General features: G+C 46.1%; 1 protein-coding gene across 1 annotated transcript in view; it reads right to left on the reverse strand.

Annotated features, from left to right (window-relative positions):
• LOC142885803 (protein Wnt-2b-A) overlaps positions 1-1840 on the reverse strand; it is a 13056-nt gene extending 11216 nt beyond the window's left edge. The window contains exon 1 of the mRNA XM_076022520.1: positions 1047-1840. Coding sequence (XP_075878635.1) covers positions 1047-1396 — 350 coding nt within the window. The 5' untranslated portion in view covers positions 1397-1840. The remainder of the gene's footprint in view (positions 1-1046) is intronic.
• Positions 1841-11409: the final 9569 nt, after the last annotated feature.

Consider the following 11409-nt stretch of genomic DNA (forward strand, 5'->3'; position numbering starts at 1 on the left):
GTTTGGGGGTATTTTCTCCCACTGTGTGTGACTCTCTCTCTCTCTCTCTCTCCCTCTCTCTCTCTCTCTCTCTGTGTGTGGTACCTGCTGAATTAATGACCACTCTGCCTTGTTGAATACAGGCTCCAGCTGAGCTGCACGCGCGCTCAGCCAACATAAATTAGGCCGTATGGCGCATTTATCGCTCTGTCATTATTGCTCAACAAACTAGGCCAAAAAAAAAAAAAAAAAAAAAAAATGACGTATTTTTTATTATTAAAAATACCCAGCAAGCTTCGTTCCAATTCACCGCCTCATTATTTAATTTTTTTTTATTTTTTTAAACACCATTAATGTTGCAAACTTTTATCGCTGTTATTAATTATAATTTCTATTTGTTTCGGCTGAGACGAAACCATTTCAATTTTGACCACTTTAAGGACGATTTCCACATAAATTTTAGATGCAAAAAAAAAAAAAAAAAAAAAAAAAGGCGCACACTATGAACCCATGCGTGTCTATTTGCGGCCAGGACGCACAAACGTAAACGGAGATGATCAAGTGGAAAATGAAGGAGGGCGGCCTCGCCAGCGGAGAAAAAGCCCCGTCGTCTACAAAGCGACGCCGCGATGATAAATTCACTGATACAAATCCTCAGCCTTCATCACGGCCTTGTGTTGCCCGCCGCCGGAGGGGGAAAAAAAAAAACGCTGTTCTGACATAAATGGAGCCGGTCCCTCTTATGGAAAGTGCTTATTAAAATAGTCGCCATAAATTGATCCGCTGACATGTAAAACCCGCGAACTTTCGAGAGGAGAGAGACCCGAAACTATTGGCAGGATGCGCGGCGCCCAATTACGGGATTAGGGGAATTTACTGCTCGACGTCACGTTTGTAAATTTAGAAGAAAAGAAGAAGAAGAAGAAGAAGAAAAAAAAAAAAAAAAAAACCCCAACCAAAATCCAGATCCGCGCGTTTGATTTCTCCGCTGTTACTGACGCAGTGGCCGGCGGACAGGTAGCAGCGAGGTGTGATTAGGTGTGATGGATGAGGAGGACGGCACTCACCACCACGACGAGTCCGCCCGAGGCGTCAGCAGCAGCAGCAGCAGCAGACACGCGCAGAAAATCCTCCAGCTGGCTCCCGGGTTCTGGCACGACGCGGGCCGGGATGAGAATCTGGACCCACAGCTCCGAATCTGGGCTGACCGGAGGCTCACTATCCTGTTCAAGCCCAGCATGGCGGTGCGCGTTTCCTTCCCTCTATTTTTCTTTTTGAAACAGAAGGAGAGGGGAGAGGAAAAAAAAAAAACAACCCTCCCCAGGGTGAAGAAAACGCAGCGATCGGGCGACGTTGATTTCTGAAGCACAGACGCGGTTTTTTTGTTTTGTTTTGTTTTGTTTTGTTTCTTTATCATCCAGTGCGCGGCTCCATGTTCATCAGCAGCAGCGTGACGGGCGCGTCGCCGGTGCCATGTGCGCGCCGGGCTCTCCACGGACGGAAGCCCAGCCAGACACAGGAGGTTTCCCTGCGGAGTCGAGCAACAAGTGTCGCTCTTCTCCCTCCAGGAGCCCCGCTCGGTTCTCTCTTCTGGGATTTTTTTTTTTTTTTTTTTTTTTTTTTTCAATGTATTTTTCAATGGTCGGTCCAGAGGCAAAAGTATGATCCGAACCGCAGCTGGCAGCCGAGAAGACCGTCGGGATGCGCGACGCGCTTCTTCTTCTTCTTCTTCTTCTCCTCCTTCTTCTCCTTCTCCTCCTTCTTCTTCTCCTTCTTCTGCGCTTCTCCTCTCGAGTGCGTGGCTGCGCAACGCGCTGGACTCGGATGCTCGTGCCGCACCTCTCCTTTATCAGTGCGCTGTGGCCACATTCAGAGCTGAGGAAGGGTGGGGAGAGGCGGAGATGGGGGTGGAGAGGGGAGACAGAGAGACAGGCGGGGTAGGGGGGAAGGGGGGGCAGAGGGATGAGGGGGAGGGCCTCGCTGCCGGCAGGCTCCCCTCGCCCATTGGGCAGAGGCAGGGGTTACAGAGTTTGACTTGCAAGGATGGATGGAGGGATGGATGGATGGATGGATGGAGGGATGAAGTGCGAGCGAGAGTGATGATGGCGATTCTGAGATGGTCCCAGGCAGTCAAGTGTGGCACATCTGTAACCGTCATGTCATAAATTACTATAACAAGTGGCGGCGCCTTCACTTTACGAGCCCTGTTAAAAGTGAGGAGTTTTATATATACGACCTGTTTTCTTTCCGCTCGCTGCGTAATCGTCCATAAGTCGAAACACAGCGTTGCCCTACATGCTCCTAACCTGTTGGAAAGCTATACATTTTTTTTTTTTTTTTATTGTAACCCCCTCCCTTTTCCTCCCCTCCTTTTCTGTTTTATTATCAGTATATTTACAAGGTTGTGGGCAACATTCGTCCAGCCCAAAGTAGGATCTGGATGTCCTTCAGATGAAGGAGCAGGATGTGCTGAAGTTCCTGGCGGCAGGAACCTGACTTGGACTTCCAGATGGATCAGTACGTGTACAAGAGGAATAGTGATGGTATTTACATCATCAACTTGAAGATTTGACATTTACATCTTGGCACGTAAATGTCACAGGTTTACGCCTTTATCAAATGACTTGACCTTTTTTTTTTTGTTTTTTTGTTAAGGTGCTGGATGACAGATCATCAGTTCTTCGGTTCTTTGGTTTTCCATTGGAGCAGCCTCGCATTATCGAGCAGACATGGAAAATATATTTATATTTTTAATCTACACAAACTCAGTGCCCCTTGTGACATCACAAAGCGTCACTATGTTCTTCAAATGTTGGTTTGACACACATTTTGCGCCAAGTGGAACAATCAAATCAATCTCTTATTTCTGGGCGGGTTCATTGAAAAGTGTCAGTTGCCTCGGGAAAGACCATGGGGAAAAAAAACAAACAAAAAAACAACAACAACAACAGATAAAACAGTGGCAGAGTGAATTGTGCATGATATAGTTGTGACCTGTCCCGCCCTCTACCAGACGAGACAGCATGGATATCGGCTCGGCCGCCTTCTTAAAGCAAAGTGCACGATAGGCAGCGATAGAAAATGGAAGGATGGATTTTTACAATACTTGGATCCTTTCATACGCAGTCTTTCTGGCATTTTTTTTTTTTCAAAGTTATTATTATTATCAGCAGGCACCTATTTAAATATTTGTCATTCCTGCAGCCATACACCACCCAAAACGGAGCAATAATGAAAGTCAGAGAAAAAGGCAGAGAATTTTGGGACTGCGAGAGCGGAGCCAAGTCCGGTGGAACAGCACTGGCTTAAATACGAACCACATGTGTAAGAAGAAAAAAAAAAAAAACAGTGCTGAGACAGGGCTCGAATAAAGCATCCACGCACAGACACACACACACACACACACGCGTACACACGCACAAAGTGCATTGTTCACGGAGGGCTGACCATCCATACCTCTCTTTCCATAAGAGTATTTGTCTTCATGTTGTCAGTTTGGGCAGCGTACTCCCCATATGTTATTAAATCTCCGACACTTCCTTTTGTCCGTGAAGGGATCCCGACAGATGAAAATCTACTTTTAAGTTTCCGAAGACGAGGAGCCTCCAAAACTCGAAAACAACAACAAAAAAAGGGGGGTCTCGTTTGACATTCTCACAGACTCCCGTCCACGCTACTTGTTGTCAACGTGCACTCGAACCTCTCGGCAGGGTTCGTGATAAAGAATCGAGAATACCGCTGTTCTTTCAGCTGACCCAGTAATACTAACAAACAAGTAAACAAATCAGGAAAATCCCTGTCGGAATTGAAACTATTAAGATTAGCTCCCGTCGCGGCAAACAGCGATTTCATGAAACGCTGGGGAAAGCAGCTCAAGTGTTTATGCCAAAGCGGCTGTTGAAGCTAAGCTCTTTGTGGACACATTTGTATTTCTGCTTAGGTTTCCGTCAGAATGGGACACACTCACACTTTCAAAGGGTTTTTCAGTCGCAGGCTCTCCCTCTCTCTCACACACACACACACACACACACACACACACACACACACACACACACACACAGGCCATGGAGGGTGCGCGGTTTTGTGTGAAGCTGCGAGTTGAGGCAAAAAAAAAAAAAAAAAACGGAAGTTAAGCCCTGGTGAATATTTCTGCGCTGCAACTTTGCTCACAGTTTTCTGCTAAATCAAAAGGAATTAGGGAAGCACAAACACGGCCTGAATTATGCTCTCTCTCTCATGGGGCAGCAGTTGGAACAGACTTTCTCTTTCTCCGCCGTCCCCCTCTCCCAGCCTGTGAACTTGACCCCGGCTTTCTCCTCATAAACAATGACAGAGTCAAGTGCCTTCTTGTCAGTTGGAGGAAAATTTCGCCCTGACGTACGAGACACGATCTGGCAACCGTGTCCTCAGAGGAAAAGTACTAATCGCTGTGTTTAAATGACCCCCTACTTAGGTGCTGGGAGGGGTGAAGCCGAGCTCTATGGAGCCCCCCTGAGTTTTGGTCTAACACAATTGGTTTGTGTGTTGATGCATGATAATCACCACAGATCCAAGGAAAGTTGCTGTGAGAAAAGAAAATGGGACGAGCGCGAAGCAGAGGTGCCGAATGCGTCCACAGTGCAAGAGTTGGACCAAAGGCCCAGTAATGTGTCAGCTGTGCGTGGGGATTATGCTTTTGGCCGTCAGCAGCCTGGCAACCCTGGTGCGAGCCCAACATGTACTGCCATTCCCTCCCCTCCCCTGGCAAGCAGGAAGCCGGTCGGGCCGCCCGCCGTCAGACAGAGTTGAGTTTCCGTAGTGATGCTGGAGGACGAGCTCCACCCGGCAAAGGTCTGAGGGAAGATGAACCGGGGGGGGGGGGGGCAGGTGGGTGGGAGAGGGCAGCAGGGCTGAATCACGTCGAGAAGGTCTCACTCCAAGTCTGAAGTCTTTCTTATGGGTCTTTACAATACAACAGTCCAATTTGAAGTGTTCCCTGAAAGTCCTTCTCACAAGGAAGCAGCAAGCGTCCTTTTGATTTTGATCAAATCAACCAGGGGCTGCTGTGAGCGGCCATTCAAAAAACTACCGAACAATTTAAAAAGACTGCAAGATTGCACACTGTGGTTACTGTTAGAGGCGTAGTGGCCAATTTTTTTTATCAGAACTGGGAGTTTGCGTTTTCTCCCAGACATTGGGACGTTGTGGCTGTCCTTTGCACCGAGAGTTCTTGAACGCGCCTCTCTTTTGTAAACCTTTTTTCTTTTCTTTATTGAAACGTGTGCAAAGAATGAACCCAACAAACGTGTGAAGCGCTCCATCGACTGCGTCAGGCTATAACGTAGTGAATCAACTGGACTTAGCTTTGCGTTACTGGCCCCAGAAGAAGTTAAGTCAACGTTCAACGTGACAAACACAATGATACATGTTGACTGTTAAATCTCACGTCAATGGATTCCTACACAGATTAATGTCACATTTGCTTCCCCCCCCAGCATTAGATCTGTCTGCGCAATGATCCAGCCTCTGGTTCTAATTTTGTCTCTCCAACGTGATCATCAGACTCACAAAGCTGGCAGTAAAAGCCAGCAGATGCACCATCCATCAGTGTCTCGCTCAACAAATAGCCCAAAACATCTTTAGGCTCCTGTTTAAGTAGGAATCTGGGAAAGGTTGTTTGTGTATCACATGAGCTGAAGTGTTTACCCGGAGAGAAGCATCATCTCTTTGGAGGAAAAATTGTAAAAGCCGGATGTTTCCTGCCTGGAATCTGGGCATCTGCGCCATCACACGCTGGAGTGTCAAACAGTCACGCGGTGGAGGAGATGAAAGCAGACTGTGAGCCGCCTCTCCTGCGCTCACTTCCTGTTTTCAAAACACAATTTTATTTGATCACTTGTTGTTTCGGAATAACGCTACAATGATAACATGATAACATGGTGCAAAAACAGTGTTTTTGTAGCTACCATAGAAAACTTTATGTTGAGTACAGTATTGTACAACATATCTACGCTTCTTTTCTTTTGCAACTCTAACACTCTTTATATTTAGGCCCTAGTTCATAGATGGAAGTTGCAGTTGGATAATCATGGAGGCTTTGTCTAATAGACACACTTTTAATCATTAATCATGATGAGCACTCGCTGCTATCCACCCTGACCCCTGACCCTGTAAAGAGACCAACCCCAAAATTAAGAATTTCACCTATTGCCTATTGCTCCACTGTGTCGATGGAGGCTCTGTGGATATTTTTTGCTCCACGTCACCTTTGTGGGGTTTACAGGGATGCAGAACTTTCTGCCTCCAGCATAATCGCACTCCAGAACGTGAGTGAAAACGGCTATGTCAGACAGAATTTAGGCAAAAATATCCATTTCAACCACCTGGCCAAGAGGCGGCCTCGTCTCAGCTCCTGCAATAGAAACTTTCTGCTAGCAAGCAAACCAACTTTGCCGTACTGAAGAGAGCCACGTGCATGTGGTTTCCTGGCGAGTGAGGCTACTATTGATATTTCATCCAAAAATATGATGATAATGTCTCAATTTTAGGGCTTATTTGGGGTTTTAGTGTATTTCAGACACCACATGAGCAGTACGGCGACATGGTTTGTTTGTCCTCTGTTGTATTTCAGGTTGGCGTCTTTCTCCACAATTGGCTTCTATTGGGTTGAATTCTATCCCTTCTGCAAAACTAAAGATTGGGTATGTGCATTTGAAAATGTTGCCAAAGACTGTCGACACCAAGCTGAGTAGTCAGTGGGTAAAATTGGGATTTATCCCTTAAAAGGTCTTTTTTTTTTTCTTTTCTTCCCAGCCATATGACATCACCTGTCAAAAATCATATTGCTTCCTGTCTCTGTTGTGGGGCGAACCCAAACCACTTCAGCAGTATTACAATGATCACAAAAATAATTCTTGGCAATGTGGATTAGTAAATCAGCCCTAAACAGCGGTTTAACGATGAACTGGAAATTCGGTAGCTTCATCCACGAGGCCTCCGGAAAGGTCAGAAGACAGCGAGGATCCTAAAAATACACCGCGGCAACCAGACAAGAGATAATTTATTGTCTTGTAAATTTAGATCTGCAGCAGCACCTGAGCTCCAGGGGCTTAAGAACCGTTTGGCTGGCGAATTACACACACACGCACACACACACACACACACACACTAATTTCTTCCTGCTGCTATTCATCGTTGACGAAGCCTGTCATTAATAGATTTTATGGCTACTGGGAACTGAAAAGTGTCCGTGGATGTGATGGCGATAACTTTATAACAGCGCAGCGACTGGGTCGTGGTAGTGTCCCGTCATGCTGGACTAATTCTGAGCATGCACGCACACACACACACACACACACACACACACACACACACACACACACACAGTGCGAGCAGCAGGCGATACAGGTGACATCGGAAAAGACGCTTCACCGCGTGACACAGAGAAACTCAGACCTGCATCCTCCACATTAGACGGGATCATCAGGGATCAACTTTTGATCGGACCCCTTTGATGCCCCTTTCCCTGAGCTGCATTTCGAGTTTAGTGTCTAATATTTGGAGATTTTTTTTTTAGAAGAAACATCCACACCAAGTGGTGAGATTTTAGACTACAGCGCTCTGTCACTTACGTCTCCTGTAAGGGCTGTATGATAAGCTTCAACAAACATAACAATCATAAATAAAGCTAAAATTGTGCACACTGGACCTTCAAAGTTTTTCAAAGTCTTTAATGAAGGGAACCAGAATCAGGGGCGGAAGGAAACCTGGCTGAGTAAACTCAAAATGTTGTGTTGTTTTTTTCGATGAAACGTTGCTGCAATGGTCTTGCACAACAACTGCATCAAATAAAACATGCACGCACGCACACACACACACACACACACACACACACACACACACGTGTAAATCACCCCCTTGTGATGTCCAATTTCACTAAGAGTTATCAGTTTACTTAGGAGTTATGCAACAAAAAAATCTGTTAAGTCATTCTAGACAGCATGGCGGTCGATGTTCCAAATTTTAGCACTTGTTGTTGTTCAAAATGTCGCCACTTTCGTGGGTTTGTTTTGTCAGTTGGGGCCAGGTCTGGTCTAGACTTTTCCGTTGTTTTCAATAACAATTTCCTCAGAAACCCCCTCTTCTCTTCTTCACTCCCTCTAGTTGGTTGATTTAAAAAAAAAAAAAAAAAAATCCTTTTCTTTTACCCTCCTCACAGCATTTGAACTTAACTTAATTGTAAAAACCCAATCACATTTTCCAAAGGGACAACATGTGTACAGTAGTAGATGAATTTGGTAGATTCTGAATGACATATGTCTGGACAAAGCCTGTTTTATGGAGCTGTGTCTGCGTGACCTGTCCTCAGGTAGGACGGTTGGAAGTGAACTTCTTCTCAAGGGTCACAGGACACTCTGGAAGGTTTCAGCATCACCCACACGTTGCAAGAACACGTTGTCCATTGAAGATAGACGCCATATATTCCTTTTCATAACGTTGCTCTCCTAGTTTATAAAAGACAGTTCTGATCGTGCTGATTGAGCAGCCGTTCCTCTTCTTGATTGTTATGTTTTTTTTTTCTTCAGCACAGCTTGGATCGCCCTCCCTCCTATGTTGTTGTTGTTTTGTTTTTGTTTTTTTAAATGCAATGCAACTGCTTTGCCGGTGGAGTTTGGCAAAATGGACAAGCTGGATGGTCAGTGGCCTGGAATCCCAGCGATGCGTATGCACACGAGGCCGTGTGACCCGCGGCCCTGATACACAGCGGCGGTGGCTGTTAGTGAAAGTTGTGCGAGTCGGTCTTGGTTTCGGTTGAATTCTTGAGCCCGGGCCATTGCTGGCCCTTGGCAAAACCTTGTGCGCTGAGGGCTCGAAGTTTTTAGGAGAGGTCCTTCCACGCCCTGAGTGATGAGAGCCGGCTTTAACAGAGAGCAGGTGCTCTCTGGAGACGGGTGGGTAGCGCCTTTGAAGTAAACGCCAACTGGGACGCTGGCCCATCTCTGACCAGGAGCCAACACACACACACACACACACACACACACACACACACGCACGCACACACACACGCGCGCGCACGCACGCACACACACACACACACACACACATTCGTTTTCAATTAACACTCTGCAGTCACTGGTGATTGCTGACCCTTTCTGCCCCCTCATTCAATACGCAGTTTGCAGAGGAGAGAACAGACTAAAGTCTCAGGTGATTTAATGTACACCGAGAGAATTGACTGAGAGTTAATTCAATACAGTGAGTCAAGCACTAGATGTGGAGGTTTAACCATTTATCGGACCAGTATTTGTTATTCCTGACAAACAGCATGTCCTCAGCGCCGAGAGATTCCCTGTATCAGCTGCTGCATGTCACATGAGCACGAATCAAACACCGCCGTCACACCCAGCGCAAGTCCAAAGTCGTATAGACGGGGGGGTACGGTGGCACGTTTGAAGCATGCACAACAATACGTACGTGCACGTGGGTGCACATGCAGGCTTGCGCACATCTCATTAAAGGGCAGCAGCAACGAGAAATAGATGTTTTTTGGGGGGGTTCTTTATTTGATGGTGAGCTCCCTGGAGGTAGCTACATCTGGCTCCTGTTAGCCACAAGCATATAAAAATCAAATGTGGTTTAGTCGCAGGCATTCTGAGCTGCACACACACACACACACACACACACACTGGGAGGTAGGACTCCAACATGGTGGTCACCCCCACTGGTCCCAGTCCCTCCGGTACCGACCCAAGTGAACTGTGCAGACATGAAGGGGCTCAGACAGGGACTAGCTCCTCCTCACAATAACGCACAACAGCCTCAGCACAAAACATTAAAACCCTCCAAAACCCTGCAGAGATCCGTCTGCCCGGCCTAATATGTCTGAGTCAGAGCAGGGGGCGTCAAATGTAGCAACCGTAAACACACACACACACACGCACGCACACACACACACACCACATGCACGCATTAGAAGCAGACAAGATCCCCTCCTATCTTATTATACTGTATTCACACCGTTGCAAGTCATTTTATTCTGCCATTTCATAGCTATACTTTTGACTCTGGAGCTCAACAGCCGGGAGGAATTAAATGTCACGCTGGTCTGATGGAGGCATCAGCTGTCGACAGATCAGATGTCTGCCAGTTTTTAATGATAAATGGTTTAAAGAAATGTGGATCTAGGACAACATTCCCCTATTGTTTTTCAAAACTTTTGAACTCCAAAATTCGGTTTCTGTTTCGTAAGCAATTGAGTTTTCAGAAAATGGTCATCTACCTTGAGACTGGCTTTTATTGATAATAGTAACATTTGATTCATTTGAGGAGCTTGAATTTTATTTAACTTTTTTTTGGCAAAACAACAATCCATGTACGGATGGGCAAAGGTGTGTGGCAACGAAAAAAGCAAATTATTATTATCATTATTATTATTATTATTCACAAGGTCAGTGGAGACATACGAGTCCTACAATTTCTAGGACAGACCCAGCAAATGGTGTTAGTCGTTCTGCTTGATCTGTTTCTGTTCTGAAGAAGTTCTTCCTTGTCCCATTTAATAAATATACAAAATAAGAGAGAGCTGATAGTAGCAAATTCAACAAGTAAGAATTTCAAATCCAAATAAGAAGTGGGGAGGGTCAGAGCGCAGGACAAACACACATGACCGTCTCGGGCAGAAAATGAATGTCGTGTTGAAAAGGAAGGGTGAGAGCAGCAGCAGATGTGCAGGCCGGGCCTAGTGCTGCTGGGCTTCATGAAAAAAAATCTTTTTTTTTTTTTTTGAATGGTAGAGCACAGACCCCGCCCTGAGGAGCCGTTCAGCCGTGGCGTGAGCCAGCAACGATGGCCTGCGATGCTGACACACGCATGCCACGGTGCAAAGTCAGGACTCATGTCTTGTGCTCATGTGCTAATCGACGGCAAAAGCGGTGCGGACGCTTGGCCGACGTCAACCCACCCTCACGGACGAACAAGTGAGCGGAATGCCGACTCATCCTTGATGTCCAAACACATCAGCACACACTCACTGATGCATGGTTGTGCAATGCTGCGCCGATGCCATGACTCATAAACACTTACGGCGAGTCTTGATAGCAATGGCCAGATCGCCGGCACACACTTGAATCGTGTGTCACGGAATCCTTGAATGAAAATCCGTTGCGTTCACAAGGATAAAGTGTGGCCGGCATGGCAAGGTCACGTATCGCAGCCGTTTAGGTTCTGCTTTGTTTGTATTGTAGAGCATTGGAAAACACCCTCAGGAAGTTTGATTAGTTTTTATATTTTTTTTAAATCACATGCATACGTCTTTCGAATTGCGTCGCTATGTGGTATGAAAGGTACCACGCTGTGTATTTTTTCAGATAATAATTTTGGATCCCCCAACTATTCAAGAGCGCGCTCTCATTCTTGATTAACCAAACATTTTTTTTTTAAAGAGAGCTTGTG

This window comes from Nelusetta ayraudi, unplaced genomic scaffold (assembly GCF_046127955.1).
Source record: "Nelusetta ayraudi isolate G7.1 ecotype Tasmania unplaced genomic scaffold, CSIRO-AGI_Nayr_v1 ptg000012l, whole genome shotgun sequence".
NCBI classification, from domain to species: Eukaryota; Metazoa; Chordata; class Actinopteri; order Tetraodontiformes; family Monacanthidae; genus Nelusetta; species Nelusetta ayraudi.